General features: G+C 40.2%; 1 protein-coding gene across 7 annotated transcripts in view; it reads right to left on the minus strand.

The window, feature by feature from the left end:
* Positions 1-4,754: 4,754 nt before the first annotated feature.
* The window catches only part of LOC126284171 (DNA-(apurinic or apyrimidinic site) endonuclease), a 64,081-nt gene continuing 47,968 nt past the window's right edge, over positions 4,755-20,867 (minus strand). For all 7 annotated transcript variants that reach the window (XM_049982905.1, XM_049982903.1, XM_049982901.1 and 4 more), the window contains 2 exons: positions 12,147-12,327; positions 4,755-5,609 (listed from right to left, as the gene is read on the minus strand). In XM_049982905.1, the coding sequence (XP_049838862.1) occupies positions 5,486-5,609; positions 12,147-12,327 (305 nt within the window). In that variant the 3' untranslated portion in view covers positions 4,755-5,485. The remainder of the gene's footprint in view (positions 5,610-12,146; positions 12,328-20,867) is intronic.

Here is a 20,867-nt window from a genome sequence, read left to right on the forward strand (position 1 = left end):
ACAAGCATTTTAAAGACAAGTTTCCTAACATAAAAATAAGTTTCTCTAAATTTGCTAAGTTGAGACCACAACATTGTGTATTAGCTGGCCGGAGTGGCGCACACACACTGTCTACGTGTGCACAACTTACCAAAACATAAAATTAATGATAGAAAATGCCAAACTAAATACGGTCACAAACAGCAGCTTAAACAATTATAAGCAGTGCATTGCAAAAATGCTTTGTAACCCATCATCAGTCGATTGCAACATGGGAAACTGTGAATACTGCCCAGGACAAACTGTCATATGTAAAATTTTAAAACACTCTTTTTCATGAAACCTTAATTGAACAAGTTCAGTTCTGGCAATGGATGTCAGTTGACCGATGTAATCTGGAAATTGTTCAGAAAACTTCTGAAGAATTCATAGATTTATTTTGCAGTAAGATGGTTACTTTGATTCGGCATGATTTCATTGCCAAGCAACAACGAACATTCCTTAACTCCACAAGAGAAAACCTTATGGAATCTGAATTTGTTGTCATTTGTGATTTTTCAGAAAATTATAGTATAGTTCTACAGGATGAAACTCACCGAGTTTCCACTAGACAAGACAACAGATTACTATTCATCCTTTTGTTATATATTACAAACAGGAAGACAAAATTGAGCATATGAGCTTTGTCATTGTTTCTGATTGCCTGGAGCACAATACAACTGTGGTTTACACCTTTCAAAAGAAGCTAATTTCACATCTAACAAATAAATTTCAAAAGATTCTAAAAAAGATATACTATTATTCTGACGGTTCTGCCACTCAGTATAAAAATAAGAAAAACTACCTGAACCTTTGCCTTCATGAGGAAGACGTCAACATAAAAGCTGAGTGGCACTTTTCAGCCACAGCACATGGGAAAGGGCCTTGTGATGGAGTAGGGGGTTCAGTAAAGAGACTGGCTGCTCGTGCAAGTTTGCAAAGGCCATACCAAAATCAGATCCAAACCGCACAAGATCTATCTGCTTCAGAAATATTCTTAAAAAGCCGACTTGAACAGGCATTGACAATCAAAGGAACACAGCAATTTCACACTTTCATTCCCAACACTACGTCAAAATTAATAGTCAAATACTTCTCAGGTGATATGCAGAGTTGGGAGAGGAAAAAAAGCTACATCACCAGACAAACTGGAGGTACAATAAGTATCAGGCTATGTCACCATTGCAGAAACGGGTGGCTTGGGTACATATTAGAAAAAAACGAAGAACTTGATGAAGAGAAAATAACTTTTCTTCATCCATGTGGACCAGCTAAGTCATTCTCTTATCCTGCACATGCAGATGTCCTGTAGGTGTCAGTTGTGGATGTTCTCACAAAAGTTAATCCATTTACTCTGGCAGGGAGAACATACATTCTTAACGAAAGTGATGTAAACCAAACCCAGTCAGCTTTATTAAAATGTAATATGTGAAGTTCCAAGACAATTTATTGGGAAACTGCTTTCAACTCAAAAGTTAATTTTTGTCTCAGGTTAGTGTTAATGTATATTTTATATAGAAAGTTGTTTCAAAGTTATTGTTGGTATCTATTGTGTTAAATTTAACTATTTACAGATACCTGTTACTCAAAAACAAGCATTACGTATTTAATTTGTTTAATAGTTCCATTTCAAACATCACGGACCAGAACTATTATGTAAATATTTGTACTTATTCGTACTTTATTTAAGTTTTCTAGTTAAATGCTCAATTTCGTGTTTTTGTTATTTTGTTTAATATTCTGTTAGTGAAGTTGTATGAAATTAAAATAAGCAATCAACTTCATTATAAAATATGCTGATGAGTTTTGGTTTAATAAGGTGATGTTTTGATATTTCTAATACATTTTTTTACTTACCTTTCAGTATATTTTAAAGAAATTCCTGTTTGTTAAAGGTCAATTTGGCCAAACTAGGGCCGTTAGTGAAAAACAAAGAGTCCGGAGTAATTTTTTTTAACAATGAACCCATCATCATCCCACATTTATATTTTGCCATGTGATTTAGAATAGTATGAAGAAGTTATGGAAATATTTTGAAAATTTTCAATTACTGTATTTACTCGAATCTAAGCCGCACCGATAAAATGAGACTCGAAATCAAGGAAAAAATATTTTCCCGAATCTAAGCCGCACCTGAAATTTAAGACTCGAAAGTCAAGGGGTGAGAAAAGTTTTAGGCCACACCTCCAAATCGAAACAAAGTTGGTCCATTGCAATATGAGAGACAATTTAGGTCGAATGAGTGACGATACAGCTACAATAGTTTGGTTCGAGTCATAAACTCAGAAGTTAAGCTTTACCAGGTAGCCATTGCTATGCATCAGGCGCTCCGTCCGTATTTATACAGGTACCCTTCCTTTTTCACGTGCTTCGTCTGGTTTGAATCGATTGCTTATTTTTCTTTGATCTGACAAGTGCCGTTTTCTTTGTTATAGGTGTTTACATCACTCAGCTGAAAATGCATTACTGTACTGTGTCCTGCATTGTTTGTCGCATTCTGATAATGAGCGTTTACGCCCTGTCGCCGCTCGCAACACGGCTTGCTTTTGTGCACGCTTCTGCCGCTTACAATAAAAAAAGGACAGGAATTGTCTCATTAGCGAAACCATGGCAAGAGACTGCTATTTGTTGTTACTTACACTGCTGCTGTCTTTGTTAATGATCAACAAAAACCAAATAATAGACTGCGTATGATAGATGATGTTCTGAACAAGAGTTTAGCGAAAATTTTTCTCCGTTTGAAAATCTTTGCAGACGCCTCTTTAGTACATTACATTCTGCACAGAAATTAGAGTCATCTTAGATTTAAAAATCTAGTCAATTGCCGTGCTTCATTTCTGACTGTATATCTATTAGGTATAAGAATAATACGAATATAAACATGACATGATATGTATATTCTTCCGCGTTTGCTGTTGTCTCACTCTAGTTTCGTAGTTTATTAGGCAGATAGGATTTAAATGAGATAGCAGCAAACACGAAAGAATACATGGCAAAAAGTTTATATTTGTATTATTCTTATGGTGAAGAGAATACTGCATGTGATTCACAATTCATAAAAGTTGCTATTAGCAACCATCTCTTCTCACAGGGAGGAAAAAATTCAGAATGTAGAGTTGGCCATATTGACAAACATCCCAGTCTTGCCAGTCGGATTTTCGTAGTAAATTGAAATGCTGCTACATTCGAAGATGGACAATACAGAATTTTTATTTACTTCGTTGGATAATGTATGAAAATGCAGTGGTAGAAACTCGACGCAGAGGTTTTGGCGCCAATATTTATCTTTGTGCCTGCAAAGCATGCCTGTGTAGCGCTACATACAGGGTGGTCAGAAAATATGTGAAATAATTGTAGGGATGTTACAGGGCAGGTTGTACTGAGACATAAATGTTAAGAAAGATATTCGATACCTTGCGCCGTTTCCGAGTTATTTAGCATTGAAGTTAGCCAATCAGACCGTCGTGCGCATAAATTCAACTTTCAACTAATGAGACAAAGCACTCGTTGGGCAACACCGCTCCCGGCAGGCGGCTTGAATGCGAGCGCGCGATGCCCCGATTGGCTAAATTCTATGCTAAATAACTCGGAACAGAGCAACGTATCAAATTTCATTCTTAACATTTATGTCTTAGTACAACCTGCCCTGTAACATACCTAAAAGCATTTCACACATTCTGACCACCCTGTGTATTTGATGGCAGAAGTTAGTTCTGACGGCACCTACCAACATTTTTCCGAACTTCCGCCTACTTTGCACTAGAATCTAAGCTGCAGGCGGTTTTTTGGATTACAAAAACCGGAAAAAAGTGTGTCTTAGATTCGAGTAAATACGATATGTACTTTTTGAAAAAAAAATTAAATCAAAATATTGATTAGTAATTTGAAAAAGGTTATTAATTAGCAGCTATGTTTTGTTGTATATCCCTGGAAAGAGCATGCAAAATGACACCTTTCCCAGTTCTATAGCTCAATTAGGGCAGCTCCTAGGACAATTTAAAAAAAGTCCATTCACACAATTTTGGCTGGTTTTTGAAAAGTTTACATAGCCATATTTCAGGAATGGTTTGAGATAAAAAATTGAAATTTGGTATTTTTCTTGGTCTCAGTGCCCACTATAAGTATACCAACTTTCAGCACAATCCAAGAGGGTGAGTTAAAATAAGTGTGTTGATTTGACATGAAATGATTCCTTAGCCAAATATGCAAGATGTCGTTCGTACATGCACCTCTTTCCCTGGGCCATCAGAGTTGTGTGTGTATGTTTTAGAAGGACGATACAGTCTAATAGCTTAGTCTACTTTTAAATGTGCTAGTCTACTGCCCCCCCCCCCCCCCCCCCTCCTACAGTAACCAATATCAATATGTGTACAATGAGCTTTCGAAAAGATACCACTTACTGTCCTGTTAAAACTATCCTCACAGCAATGATGTAACACCCCTCCCCAAATCCTCTGACTTCCCTTTTACTTTAGAATCTTATACTAATCTTACAGGTGTTTAAGCAGTTTAACAAATAGACCAATGAAATACTTATTGCATCATCTCTTCTTACATATGCTGGAATCCAATGGTTATAGTAAGAAGTAACAGCCTCCAGTTTGAAGAAATACGAGTTTTACACGAATCATGTTCACTTTGAGTCATCAGTAATATATTTATAAGCTTTGGAAGCAAAGCAGTATCCTCTGTTTTCTTCACTTTGTTTTTGAGAAAATTTAACGTACGATAATGACTAAACTGAACACATTTATTTCCAGTACATGCAAACAATAAGTTTTATATAAAAATTTTATTTGTAATTCTTCTAAGCCTTATGACAAGTTCTAAATTAAAGTATCATCAAACATTACATAAATTGCTGGAGACTAAAACTGGCATCGGTGTTCTTTCTTGTACCTGTATAAACAGGCAGCACAAAATGCAACCATCTGCTGGAAAGTTCGAAACAATATGACAATTTGAAAACATTAATGCCCAAATTTTAGTTTGATCAAACATCTCTGGGATCAAGTATATAAAATATATGGCTTGCATTAATAACACTTTAAACAAATGCCAAGATCTGTAGCCTCAAAATCAGTGCAACTAGAGTAACGGCAGTACAATTACATATTGCAATATTATTGTATGATTTTAATAATCAGTCACATATACTCAGGTTCAGTAATAACACAAAATAGCTTGGCTGATAAACCACTTGGTGAGACTCCCAATTATCAGCACATTTGTCAATGTGTAACACTGCACTACTACTGTCAAATTATTATTATTTGCCAGGTTCAAACCCATCTTAAAATTACACATTACACAAGGGGGAAAAACATGTAGGGCAATTGTACCGTATCACCTTTGCATTGTAGCATAGTTTTTCTCATTACAAATGTAAAACAACTATCCTTTATGATAATGTGAAACTGATGACGTGGCTTGGATGGCATGCCTGCTTCAGTCTTATGTACGAGTTCTACTGCTCCATGTGAAGCAGCAATGTTATGGGGCAATGATCACTGCCATACACCTCACTGCGTATTATACTGTCACAAACATTTGATTTGAGCTGCTCTGACAGGATGAAGTAGTCTAATCTCCTGTAAATAAACAAAAATTATTAGTTTATGATAAAAAGGTACATATGTAGATGATAAACAATAAATACTTTGTCAATTGTGTTATTCCAATGGGATCCAAAGGGGGGGGGGGGGGTGGGGGGGGTGGGGGGGGAAGGATCTAAATGAATTTCACAATGAGTTAACCTGACGTGATTAGTTATAGACTTTTGTGGGTGGCTCCTCATTTGAAGTTATGTTGTTCAAATTCTGATGGGAAAAGGAATTTCTATTACAGTGTTGTAATAAAATTTCTAGTCAGCAAACTATGAGACATTTCAATACTCTCCACGATGTCTTCTGGAGTAATGGCTTGTGAGACTGATCAGCATGTCGGATGGGGATTTTAGGCTTAGAAGCTCCCTGTGCACTATTTGAGAGTAGTGCCATGTGCTGGCATCATATTTCAGTCTTTCCATCCTCTCTCACCGCAACAACAATCCATCGCTAATCAACACACTACACTACACTTACCATGTCACACTGGAAATAATTATAGTTCAAGAAAGTTACAGTTTTGTTAGTGATGGGCTCAATAAGATCTCCTGCAAAACAGTACTATATGCCTTCTCTGAGAGCTACCTAGAACAGATAGTTAGGCACCTCACTCATGATGGAAACATATGGGATCTATGGCACCGAACAGACCTGATCTCTTTTGAGGATGTCCACATAGAAACGGGCATCAGTGACCACGACGCAATTGTGGGAACAATGGTTACCTAAAACAAGCCTGGACACACACACACACACACACACACACACACACACACACACACACACACACACACACACACACACACACACACACAGTGTTTCAAAAAGGACTTTCCAAATTTGAAAATTCATATATAGTAATTCATAGTACCTAAAGTTGTCATTGTTAGTGTCAGTCCGTAGGGAAATACATCAAGTTCCATTTCATGTAGTTCCTCAGTGCTGGATCACACTGTAAGGAGTACTAGTGGCAGTTGCATAAAAGAGTGCTGCTTTCATTGCACCCAAGCGTGCTAGCTGTGTGTTTTGGTTTGAAGAATCGCAGTTGGCGACCATAGTTCAATGTAATTTCCGTACCAAGTATGCTAAAGATCCTCCTAGCAGGCCTACAATTTTTGAGTAGCATAAATGTTTTGTCAAAATAAGGTGCTCACTAATACATGGGAAATTATCAGGTTGTCCAAGCACATCTGACGAATTTGTTGAATGAGGGAGACAACATTTTGTCAAACAGCCCTATGAAATCGACCTGGCATGCTCCTTACGAACATTACATCCCACATACAGCTATTTGGAGTGTGTTGAGAAACCCATTGCATTTGAAACTGTACAGACTGACAATGGTATAAGCAATAAGACTGAGAAAATTGCTCGCAAAGAACTTCTGTGTGAATATGTTAAACTCATTTGATGAGGATGAACATTTCTTGGACAAAATCTTCTTTGCTGACGAGTTGACTTTTCACTTCAGTGGCAAGGTTAACACACATAACTGTACGATTTGGGGCAGTGAGAATCCACATAAAACATTGCAACATGTTTGCGACAGTCCTAAACTGAACGTTTTTTATGCATTGAGCAAGAACCAAGTTTACGTCCCCCCCTTTTTTTCCCCTTTGAGAGAGACATTAGTGGGGTAGTGTACCTGGATATGTTCCAACAATTTTTGTTACCACAGATCGATGAAGTCTGTGCACTTTAATTTTGGGAGTCAGCATCTGGGGTACCCATCATGCATAGATCTTCCAATAGCCAAGCAACGTTCTTGTGAAATGCCAATTGTGCTTACAATTTCTCTGAGCGATACGGCGATCATCCTAAATCAATCTGTCAACATTTTGCTTGTGAAACTTGGTGGTTGCTGTCACTGGACGCCTAACTCTGTCACGCAGGTCACATGTTCCTGCCTCAATATCTTTAAACTTACTCGCTCAAAGACGCACAGTACTTACATCAACACAAGAACCGTGAACTACTTTCATTCTCTGATGAATCTCCTTCGGGGTGACACCTTCTGCTGTCAGGAATTCAATGACTGCACATTGCTTAAATCACACTGACTGCCCACCGACCATCTGTGCATGGTTCCATACTTTACACCGTAACAAGATGACCGTTCAATGCTAAGGCTTTCTGCTAACTGGAACTGTAGAGAAGAGGCTACGGAACACGTCAGTACCTGCTGCATACCAATGCTGCCAACTGTTAAAGAATTACGAAGGTGGAGGCATTAGTTTCCAGTAAACCCTCGTAAATTACTTTCAGACCTTATCACAATAAAATTCAATGATGCCAAAAGGCATTCTACACAGTAGTAGTTTCCTTAAACATTTGTACATACATTCGATCAATAAAGCCCCCTCCCCCCAACAAGCACAGATATCAGTTCATGCTCCCACTTGAGTCAGGGTAGTGAACAAATGGAATGTGTGTGACCGAGGTGAGGGATGATTTTGATGATAATTGTGAGTTTAAAGAGACTAAATAGCTATGACCATCAGTCTCTTATTCCCCCCCCCCCCCCCCCCCCCCCACCCAAATTAAATCTGCAGACCCCCATCTAATGTGCAAGTGTGATAACATTTCCTAATGTTTGTGAGCATGTATTATTTACTTAGTGGGATGTGGGAAACTGCCCAGAAACCACAGCCAGACTGGCCAGCTCAACTGCCTGTGTCCCAGTAGTCAGTAGTCGTGTGGTAACATTGGTAACATGCTTCACAATCCAAGCCGAAAAGATGAGGTATGAACAGGTTGGAGGGGTGTTGAAAATATGACCCTAGGGTGGAACACATAAGTATCCAGAACACATAAATGTATCCAGAACACAGTTTGAAGAGGAATGGGGTGGGGGAGTGAGGGAGTGGGAGTGGATTGCAGGGGAATCGTGGAAGATTCAGAGCAGGATCTTATCTACTGTAAACTTTACTCACCTGTATCTCCTGCCATGAACTGTTTTTTTACCCCCCCCCCCCCCCTGTACTCCCACCACTTTCACACTATGTTCCTTCTGCACATTCCTTACTTAGCACAAATTTCCAAAAACCTACCAGTCCAGTTTCTCCCTTTTCTTTCCTCAATGACCAAACCCAGTCAATATTACACATGAATTTTGCACAACAGCTAAGCAATTTTTCATCCTTTTCATCTGCCTGCTCTATCCTCATTTATGACTACACACTGGATTTTACATCATAGCACTACACTAAAAACTTTGCACACACTCAGATGGGACAAAAATAGGGTAGGAAATTTCATCTACATATACACCATACTCCGCAAGCCACCTAATGGTGTGTGGCGGAGGATACTTTCGGTACCATTATGTGATCCCTTCAACTCTGTTCTACTTGCAAATAGTGGGTGGGAAGAACGATTGTCGGCAAGCCTCTGTATTAGCTCTAATTTCTCGAATTTTCTTCTCATGGTCAATACGCAAGATGTATGTGGGGGGAAGTAATACGGTCTCCAACTCCTCCAGAAAAGTGCTATCCTGAAATTTCAATAGTAATTCTCTCCATGATGCACAACCCCTCTCTTGTAACGTCTGCCAGTGGAGTTTGTTTAGTATCTCCATAACAGTCTCTTGCCAGCTAAACAATCCCGTTGCGAAATGTGCCTGTCTTTGGATCTTCTCTATCTCCTCTACGAGTCCTACCTTATACGGTTCCCAGATGGATGAACAATAGTCAAGAATCGGGCGAACTAGCATCTTTTAAGTCACGTCTTTCATGGATGAGTTACATTTCCTACGATTCTTCTGATGAATTTCAGTCTGTTGTCTGCTTTTCCCACTATCTGTTTTGTATGGTAATTCAATGTCAGGTCGCTCTGGATAGTTACGCCTAGATATTTTATGGCAGATGCTGTCTCCAGCTGTTTGTCACCCATAGTGTACCTGTACACTCATTGATTTCTTTTCCTATGTATGCGCAATATGTAACATTTATTTATGTTCAGGGTCAACTGCAAGAGCCTGCACCATTCATCAATTCTTTGCAGGTCATTCTGCAAATTTTTACTATCTTCTGGTGTTGCTTCTTTGGTATAGACAACTGCATCACCTGCGCATAGCCTTAAAGATCATCTGATGGTTTCTATTAGATTATTTATATATACATTATAAACAGCAATGGCCCTATGACACTCTGGATATTGCCTTTACATCTGTTGATTTTGTTCTGTTAAGAGCAACATGTTGAGCTCTACCTGCAAGAAAGTCTTTAACTCCCTTAGGAATTCACACACATGCACAAAGTATTGAATCCAAATGCAAGTCTGCTCCGATACTCCATAAGCTAGTATTTCCTTTCATTAAACAGGAATGCAGGACAGTGTCAAATGCCTTACTGAAATCAAGGAACATGACATCAACCCGACCGCTGTTGCCCACTGTGCTGTGGATCTCTCAGACGAACAGAGCAAGCTGAGTTTTGCAGGATCTCTGTTTGTGGAATCCATGTTAATTTTTATAGAGCTGTTCATTTTCCAAAAACATCAGAATTCTTGAGCATAAAACATGTTCCATAGTTTTGCAATAGATTGATGTCAACAATATAGGTCTATAATTGTGGCTCTGTCTTATGGCCTTTCCTAAAAACAGGAATGACCTGTATCTTTTTCCAGTCATTAGGTATCTTTCGTTGCTCAAGCAATCTACGATAAATTACTGCTAGAAGGAGAGCAAGTTCTTTCGCATAAGCTTGATAGAGTCTTATAGGTATCTCATCTGGTCCTAACATCTTCCCATTACTAAGTGATTTTAGCTGCTTTTCAATTCCGCGATCGGTTATCTCAATACCTCCCATTTTGATGTTCGCACGGTGATTGAAAGGAGGGACAGTGTTACGATCTTCCACAGTGAAACTACTTCGGCAGACCAAATTTAGCATTTCGGCCTTCTCTCTGTTATCTTCCATTTCTGTGCCAGTGTGGTCACTGAGAGAATGAGTAGATGATTTTGACTCACTGACTTTACATACGACCAAAATCTCTAGGGTTTTACTCAGGTCGGCTGACAACGTCTTACTTTCAAAATCATTGAATGCTTCTCTCATTGGTCTCCTTACACTATTTTCACTCCGTTCAGCATTTTTGTCAGCCAGGTTTTTACTTCTAATGAATCTGAGATGAAATGCTCTTTGTTTACCTAGCACTCTTCTAACATGGCTATTAAACCAGGGTGGATCTTTCCCATCCCTTAAAACCTCACTGGGAACATACTTGTCTACGGCATATTGAATGATGCCTTTGAATTTTTTCCGTTTGTTCTCCACACCTTCAACCTCATCACCGAATATTTGATGCTGACTGCTGAGGTATCCTGAAATTTGTATCCTGTCAACCTTTCTGAGCAAATACATCTTCCTGCCTTTTTTGACATTCCTTGGAGGACCCGTCGTCGTAGATGCTGTCACAGCCTTATGATCACTGATACCTACCTCTATGTTAACTGATTCGGTAAGTTCAGGTCCATTTGTTGCCAGAAGGTCTACGTTGTTATCCACTCAAGTTGGTTCTCTATCTGTTCATTGCTATGCCCTTTCAAAGGAAACATCCTAATATCTGCCTTAATCAAATTAGAATGATCACAAAACCTTAATCTGGATACCCATACTAGGATTTGAACACAGATACTCTTAAATGCTAGCCTGAGACCACTATCCCAATGGAGAGTCCTGGATATAACAACAACAACAACAACAACGACATGGGAAGGACAGATAGCTAATGACCTCATAGAGGAGGTGCTGAATCTTCATAGTTGCAATGAAACCAGAGAGTCACTATATTCCCTGCTCTTTCAGGTTCCACCTTATCCCCTATACTTTATCAGTTAATGTTCTGCCTGCCAATGTAATTATTTCTGGCCCTTCAAACAGATCTCAATTCCTCTTTCAACATTATGTATTTTCATTTGTTTTTCTGCACCATCCTGTATCAGACGTAAATTCAGTTACATCTCCTGCCTCCTCTCTTCACATGTGTCCACCTGCTGACCAGCATTCCACTGATACTATCCTTTTATTTAATTTCTCTTTGATTTCATTGTGTTTTGATGTCTATTTAGTTTGTTTTCGTCTTTCACTATAGGCCCTACTCCTTGAGGTTTCACCTTTATCCCTATACTCCATCTGTCGCACTATTTCTCACTATCCGTATCTACATCCAGTTTATGAGGCAAAATATATTCAGTGGCTGGAAAAATGCTAACTAACATAAAAGCCTCGATATACCCTTACTATGCATCACTAATAATTAATAATTTATTTCATAACTGTTCAACGAGAGCAGGTTTTTTTTGTGTTGACACATTTATTCTACTAATTTACAGATTGAGATGTCACAGCTTTTAGACTCAAGAACTTCTGAACCTTTCACCAAGATGTTTCCAATGGATTGGTTTCAGACAATATACTAATTATCAAGTATTCACATATCAAAGCACAACATTAAAAACGAAAAATTATAGTCACAAAATATGAAATTAAATGTGTGAACATTCAGTGGGAAGTTACTCACCAGCCAACATTCCTAGACCGAGCATTTCCCATGTATGTCCAAAAAGTATATGCTCCAGTTTTATCAGGATACAACTGTCTGAATGAATCAATGAATCCTTCCTTGAGAAGGGCAGTCATGCCATCACGCTCCTCTTGAGTAAAGCCAGCGTTCTTTGTGTTGGTCTTGGGGTTGGCCAAATCTACATAAAGTAGTCAGATGTTAAGTCCGAGTTGAAGCTGTTAGGATTACAGTGGAACACATTCCATTCTAATTTATATTCTAACATCCAAAACCACAAAGTATACAAAGTAAATTATGCACAAAATGCATGTACCACTTCACATGTGGCTTAAATATGAACTACGAATCAGAAACTGAACAGGGTATCCAGCGATTCTCAAATAAAAAATTCCCGAGTTTTGTCAATTGTTGCATTTTTCTAGGGTCATATTGTGCGTACTCCCTTCCCAATTTTCATAGATTTTATGACTAAATTTAAAAATTTTGCTGGTATGTATAGAGATATAATCTGAGTTTTATATAGTTCAGATGTCTTCAGAGTGAGCTAAAAGACTGATGCTCCAGCACTTTCTCTGTCTTTTTGAACTCGCAGACCACGCCACTGTGCACATAGCACAGATACACAGGCACCAGAGACGTTGGTAGGTGCCGAAGTGCAATGTACAAGATCTATTGAGAATGTGGCCCCTCATACATTGGACAGGATGGCTCTTACAGTCCCTGAAAGATGTACAAAACACTGAAGTTACACCTACTTCTTAGAGCGAAATAAATTGGCTGGGGCACAACACCATTGATACTGGTCACTCTCCGTTGTACGAAACCATCAAAATTTTACTGTTCACATCATCCTTCTGAGAGCTGACAGTGAAACAGGCAACTGACATTCACTTGGCAACGAATTTAATCAGGGTGTATACATGGGCAAGAAAAACAAATTCCCAGATTTCCCAGTTAAAAACACACTTTTTCCCCTGTTAAGTGACAGTATACTTTCCCTCGCAGCTGTAAAACTTACCAATTCTTTAAATAATACAGGTTTTGTACATCGGCGTAGATTTTCCCTGCTCTTTATGAAATGAAACAGCAAAAAAACAATGTGTTTTGGTAAGATCTTTGATACGCAGCAACAACAAATTCCACCAAATACAGCAAATTAGCTTCCAAAGCATGTCACATGATCTCGCCAGCCAATGACAGCAGATATTCAGAGCATAGGATATGTGATGTGTCAACAGCCAATACTATCATCATTGTTAAGTAGCACTAACATTCAAATAGGAAAAGCTTGTGGTTCAAATTAATATACATATAGTATAGCTACAAGCAAAGCTAAGCTGTCACTTACAATATTGGTTCTTTTTTGCATGTGCTACCCTTTCAGATATATTAAATATAAATGCAAAATTTTAAATACTAACATAAATGGCTGGTCTTCTGGGCCTGAAAATTTTCTAAGTGACTAATCCTAAAAACATTAAATTCTGAGTGAGAATTAAGCACTGTGATTTAAAAAACTCATCACACATTCTCACACGTAACATAACTCATCTCGCATAAAAGGAAATTTACTTTGAAAGTAACACTTCTCAAACAACCATTCACAAAATTTTCTCACAACTTATTAGGAATAGGTTCATTTGAACAGTTGCAATGAAGTGCCGAAAATAGGCTATACTGCACACATGCAGCTAGGATGACAGGAAGCTCATGCTTCATGTTTCCTCTATTCACACGCCTTTCATTGCATTTCTGTTTGGAATTTCATGGGTAGAGTGGCCATCACGTGACCATGTGCAGCACTGCAGCATGTTGTTCTGAGGGGATATAAGGCGTTATTGTACTCAGGGTAACTGTTTTGTTTGTCGTCGTAACTGCCGTCTGCTTCACGTCTGCTGTGCAGCGAGCTACGTTAATTTAAGTATTAACTGTATTTTTCTTACTTGTCACTTCTTCTTCTTCCATGTTTTTTTGCTTTTAGGAAGCTTTAATTGTCAAGTGCTAGTAATAATGTTCCATAGATTTCATGTTTGTTTTGAATACAGTCAGAGAGAGTCCCTTTAGTCAACCATAGTGCCAGTAGTGCTAGTGTTTGTTTTCAATACAGTCCAGAGACAGGTAGTGCTATTTTCACTGTTTTCTACAAGAAGTGTCTAGCAATCACAGTTTAGTCAACTATCAGCCGCCTTTAGTAAATTAGAAGTCTAATTAAAAGTTAATTAACTCTCTATAGTAAATTGATTTCTTAGGATGGCTAGGATGTGTCACTGCTGTGTACGGACGCAAGAGGAGCTGGCCACTGTTCGCGAACAGCTGAACGTGTTGATGGCCGCTGTCAGCCGTCTTCAGGTTGCTGCCTTGGAGTGTAGTGGCAGTGGGGAGTCTGGTGTGTCGCATGGTACACCCCAGGTGTTACATGCTTCACCCACTGGCCCTGCTGTCAAGACGTCTTCGCGAGTACCGGGCACGGTTGGGCCACCCTCTCCCGAAGGGGAATGGCGGGTTGAGCGGCATTCGCGTCGCACAAGGCGGAGGGTCAATGTGAAAGCTGGCCGTGTGGCATCGCCCACTCTTACTGTCAGTGGACATGTGGCAGCTCCTTCAGCAAGGTCCGAACAGGCACACAGGAGGAGGGGTTTATTAGTTATTGGGAGCTCCAACGTTAGGCGGGTGATGGAGCCCCTTAGGGAAATAGCAGAAAGGTCGGGGAAGAAAGCTAGTGTTCACTCTGTCTGCTTGACGGGGGGTCTCATCATCAGAGATGTGGAGTAGGCCCTGCCGGCGGCGATAGAGAGCACTGGGTGCACCTGACTGCAAATTGTTGCTCATGTCAGCTCCAATGACTCCTGCCGTCTGGGTTCAGAGGTCATCCTCAGTTCATACAGGCAGTTGGCGCAATTGGTAAAAAGTGGAAAGCCTCGCTCGCAGGGTGGAATCTGAGCTCACTGTTTGTAGTATCGTTCCCAGAACCGATCACGGTCCTCTGGTTTGGCGCCGAGTAGAAGGCTTCAACCAGAGGCTCAGACGATTCTGCGGAGATCTGGGGTGCAAATTTCTCGACCTCCGCTATCGGGTGGAGAAATGTAGGGTCCCCCTGAATAGGTCAGGCGTGCACTACACGCCAGAAGCGGCTACGAGGGTAGCGGAGTACGTGTGGAGTGCACATGTGGGTTTTTTTAGGTTAGAGAATTTCCTCCCTAGGCCCGACAAGACGCCTCCTGAGACGCGGCAAGGTAGGAGTAGACAAAATGCAACAGGGAATAACAATATTAATGTGTTAATAGTAAACTGCAGGAGCGTCTATAGAAAGGTCCCAGAATTGCTCTCATTAATAAACGGTCACAATGCCCATATAGTACTAGGGACAGAAAGTTGGCTGAAACCAGATGTAAACAGTAATGAAATCCTAAACTCAGATTGGAATGTATACCGCAGAGACAAGCTGGGCAGTGAAGGGGGAGGCGTGTTTATAATGATAAGAAGTGCAATAGTATTGAAGGAAATTGACGGAGATCCGAAATGTGAAATAATTTGGGTGAACGTCACGCTTAAAGCAGGCTCAGACATGGTAATTGGGTGTCTCTACAGGCCCCCTCGCTCAGCGGCTGTTGAGGCTGAACACCTGAAACATAATTTGGAAAATATTTTGAGTATATTTCCCCACCATGTTATAGTTCTGTGTGGAGATTTTAATTTGCCAGATATAGACTGGGAGACTCAAACGTTCATAACGGGTGGCAGGGACAAAGAATCCAGTGAATTTTTTAAAGTGCTTTATCTGAAAACTACCTAGAGCAGTTAAACAGAGAACCGACTCGTGGCGATAACGTATTAGACTTTCTGGTGACAAACAGACCCGAACTATTCGGAACAGTTAATGCAGAACAGGGAATCCGCGATCATAAAGCAGTTACCGCATCGATTATTTCAGCCGTAAATAGAAATATTAAAAAAGGTAGGAAGATTTTTCTGTTTAGCAAAAGTGACAAAAAGCAGATTTCAGAGTACCTGACAGCTCAACACAAAAGTTTTGTCTCAAGTACAGATAGTGTTGAGGATCAGTGGACAAAGTTCAAAACCATCGAACAATATGCGTTAGATGACTATGTGCCAAGAAAGATCGTAAGAGATGGAAAAGAGCCACCGTGGTACAACAACCGAGGTAGAAAACTGCTGCAGAAGCAAAGGGAACTTCACAGCAAACATAAACATAGCCAAAGCCTTGCAGAGAAACAAAAATTACGCGAAGCGGAATGTAGTGTGAGGAGGGCTATGCGAGAGGCATTCAATGAATTATGGTAGATATCGAAATAGACAACAGAGGGATAGGGAAACAATTGAAATCACTCAAAAGAGGAAAGGCCGCTGGACCTGATGGGATACCAGTTCGATTTTACACAGAGTACACGAAGGAACTTGCCACCCTTCTTGCAGCGGTGTACCGTAGGTCTCTAGAAGAGCGTAGCGTTCCAAAGGATTGGAAAAGAGCACAGGTCATCCCCGTTTTCAAGAAGGGATGTCGAACAGATGAGCAAAACTATAGACCTATATCTTTAACATCGATCAGTTGTAGAATTTTGGAACACGTATTATGTTCGAGTATAATGACTTTTCTGAAGACTAGAAATCTACTCTGTAGGAATCAGCATGCGTTTTGAAAAAGACGGTCGTGTGAAACCCAGATCACGCTATTCGTCCATGAGACTCAGAGGGCCATAGACACGGGTTCACAGGTAGATGCTGTGTTTCTTGACTTCCGCAAGGCGTTCGATACAGTTCCCCCCAGTCATTTAATGAACAAAGTAAGAGCATATGGACTATCAGATCAATTGTGTGATTGGATTGAAGAGTTTCTAGAAAACAGAACGCAGCATGTCATTGTCAATGGAGAGACGTGTTCCGAAGTAAGAGTGATTTCAGGTGTGCCGCAGGCGAGTGTCGTAGGACTGTTGCTATTCATAATATACATAAATGACCTTGTGGATGACATCGGAAGTTCACTGAGGCTTTTTGCGGATGATGCTGTGGTATATAGAGAGGTTGTAACAATGGAAAATTGTACTGAAATGCAGGAGGATCTGCAGCAAATTGACACATGGTGCAGGGAATGGCAATTGAATCTCAATGTAGACAAGTGTAATGTGCTGCTAATACATAGAAAGATAGATCCCTTATTATTTAGCTACAAAATAGCAGGTCAGTAACTGGAAGCAGTTAATTCCATAAATTATCTGGGAGGACGCATTAGAAGTGATTTAAAATGGAATGATCATATAAAGTTGATGGTTGGTAAAGCAGATGCCAGACTGAGATTCATTGGAAGAATCCTAAGGAAATGCAATCCTAAAACAAAGGAAGTAGGTTACAATACGCTTGTTCGCCCACTGCTTAAATACTGCTCAGCAGTGTGGGATCCGTATCAGATAGGGTTGATAGAAGAGATAGAGAAGATCCAACGGAGAGCAGTGCACTTCGTTACAGGATCATTTAGTAATCGCGAAAGCGTTATGGAGATGATAGATAAACTGCAGTGTAAGACTCTGCAGGAGAGATGCTCAGCAACTCGGTACAGGCTTTTGTTGAAGTTTTGAGAACATTCCTTCACCGAAGAGTCAAGCAGCATATTGCTCCCTCCTACGTATATCTCGCGAAGAGACCATGAGGATAAAATCAGAGAGATTAGAGCCCACACAGAAGCATACCAACAATCCTCCTTTCCACGAACAATAGGAGACTGGAACAGAAGGGAGAACCGATAGAGGTACTCAAGGTACCCTCCGCCACACACCGTCAGGTGGCTTGCGGATTATGGATGTAGATGTACAATTCAAATGAGGAATGCAAAATAAGATAGTTGCCCTTAGCATAATATTAATTTTAAAACTAGATTCCGTGACTCACAGAACACTAATATTTTGCTGAGCGGTGATTTCAATGTCAATTTTGTTTATTCATACTCTACAATACAATATGCAGTATTTAATATCAGGTTTACACTCACACAGGATAGCAAAAACCAAGTCAAAAAGAATACAAATTTCTTGTAACACCAGAACTATGGACAATAACTTTTTCAAACAGTATAAAAAATTAACAAGGTTATCTATGAAGCCAAGAAACTGTGTAACTGGCAGTTTATATTCTACTCAAGGAGTAGATATAAGGCCTTGTGAGTAATTACAGTGATAAACACGATGTGCTGCCAGTCTAATTTACATGCAGGTTTGTAAAACTCTGCTAAAGCTGTTAATATATTTGAAATAAAACATTTTATTCAATACTACTGCCCAAATTTACCCACTTTGTCAGTCTCAAGTGAACATTTACATATGTTCATATGTATATAGGATTAAGAGGTATTACATTATTTCGTAAAAGAAACAGGACATCAGAATACTCCAAGAGCATTGCAATTTCGTAAACCACGCTAAGATGCACAATTAAGTTTAAAGTGCACATTTGTGTATCTAGATTCACAATGAATTAGGGACCTACCTGGTATTAAGTTTTTGAGTGTGTTTTTTTGGATGCCAATTTTTTGGCGTACCAGTATTGTATTACTTCAGGTTTGATTATTTATTATGGCAGTATGTCGAATATGCCAAAAGATGAAAAATTGCACTTAAAATTCAAAATACATTGGAAACTAGCCTTTACAAATGTCTGTGTATGTGCGGATGGATGTGTGTGTGTGTGTGTGTGTGTGTGTGTGTGTGTGAGCGCGCGCGAGAGTGTACACCTGTCCCCCCCCCCCCCCCCCCCCCCCCCATGGTAAGTCTTTCCGCTCCTGGGATTGGAATGACTCCTTACCCTCTCCCTTAAAACCCACATCCTTTCGTCTTTCCCTCTCCTTCCCTCTTTCCTGAAGAAGCAACTGGGCTTCCACATGGGAAAAACATATTAAAAACAAAGATTCCAAGACTTACCAAGCGGGAAAGCGCCGGTAGACAGGCACAATAAAACAACACACAAACACACACACAAAATTACGAGCTTTCGCAACCGGCGGTTGCTTCGTCAGGAAAGAGGGAAGGAGAAGGAAAGATGAAAGAATGTGGGTTTTAAGGGAGAGGGTAAGGAGCCATTCCAATCCTGGGAGCGGAAAGACTTACCTTAGGGGGAAACACACACACACACACACACACACACACACACACACACACACACACACACACATATACAGACCTATGTATGGATGGATAAGTGTGCGCGCGCGCGTGTGTGTGTGTGTGTGTGTGTGTGGGCGCGCGCGCGCACCTGCGCGAGTATATACCTATCCTTTTTCCTGACGAAGCAGCCGCCGGTTGTGAAAGCTCGAAATTTTGTGCTTGTGTGTTATTTTATTGTGCCTGTCTACCGGCACTTTCCCGCTTAGTAAGTCTGGGAATCTTTGTTTTTAATATATTTTCCCATGTGGAAGTTTCTTTCTATTTTATTTACATCATTAATTTGAACCCAACAATTACGTTTGTTATTGTGTCTGTTGCATTTTGAAATCTTTTCTATAATCTTACTTTTTCTTTTTGTTTGTACAAGTAGTTTCATTTTGCATTAATCTTCCCTTTTTCCGTAATCCACCACATTTTATCCTGCCTAATTATAATAATACGTAATTTACTTCCAAACCATAACCTAAAAACGTTAACCCTTTCAACATTACCGCTGCTATAAAATCCGCTGTTTCAAGTTTACAAACATTTTGTGTAAACTCGTGAATACTATTTCACAGCTTCAGTTCCTTTTGACCATTAAACACCCATCTCAGCCATCTTGGCACAGTGTTACGCCGTCCGAGTTATCTGGATACTTCCCACCAACACCAACCTATCCGAACTCCGGAGATGGGAACTCGTCCTTCAGAATATACTCTCTTCTCGATATCTGCCAGGCCTCAACCTCCGCTAATTTTAAGTTGCCGCCGCTCATACCTCACCTGTCTTTCAACAACTTCTTTGCCTCTGTACTTCCGCCTCGACTGACACCTCTGCCCTTACTCTTTCCCTTTAAATATGTCTGCTTGTGTCTGTGTATGTGCGGATGGATATGTGTGCGTGTGTGTGCGAGTGTACACCTGTCCTTTTTTTCCCCCTAAGGGAAGTCTTTCCGCTCCCGGGATTGGAATGACTCCTTACCCTCTCCCTTAAAACCCACTTGCTTTCGTCTTTCCCTCCCCTTCCTGAAGAAGCAACCATCGCTTGCGAAAGCTAGTAATCTGTGTGTGTGTTTGTGTGTTTTGTTCATTGTGCCTGTCTGCCGAAAAACGAAGATTCCAAGACTTACCAAGTGGGAAAGCGCCGGCAGACAGGCACAATGAACAAAACACACAAACACACACACAGAATTACTGGTTTCGCAACCGATGGTTGCTTCTTCAGGAAGGAGAGGGAAAGACGAAAGGAAGTGGGTTTTAAGGGAGAGGGTAAGGAGTCAAGGAGGGATTGGAATGACTCCTTACCCTCTCCCTTAAAACCCACTTCCTTTCGTCTTTCCCTCTCCTTCCTGAAGAAGCAACCATCGGTTGCGAAACCAGTAATTCTGTGTGCGTGTTTGTGTGTTTTGTTCATTGTGCCTGTCTGCCGGCACTTTCCCGCTTGGTAAGTCTTGGGATCTTTGTTTTTAATATATTTTTCCCATGTGGAAGTTTCTCTCTCTCTCTCTCTCTGCGTCAATATACAGGGTAAGTCAGGAGGAAAGGTACATGCTTTCAAGAGTGATAGT

The sequence above is a fragment of the Schistocerca gregaria genome, chromosome 8, assembly GCF_023897955.1.
Source record: "Schistocerca gregaria isolate iqSchGreg1 chromosome 8, iqSchGreg1.2, whole genome shotgun sequence".
Lineage (NCBI taxonomy): Eukaryota > Metazoa > Arthropoda > Insecta > Orthoptera > Acrididae > Schistocerca > Schistocerca gregaria.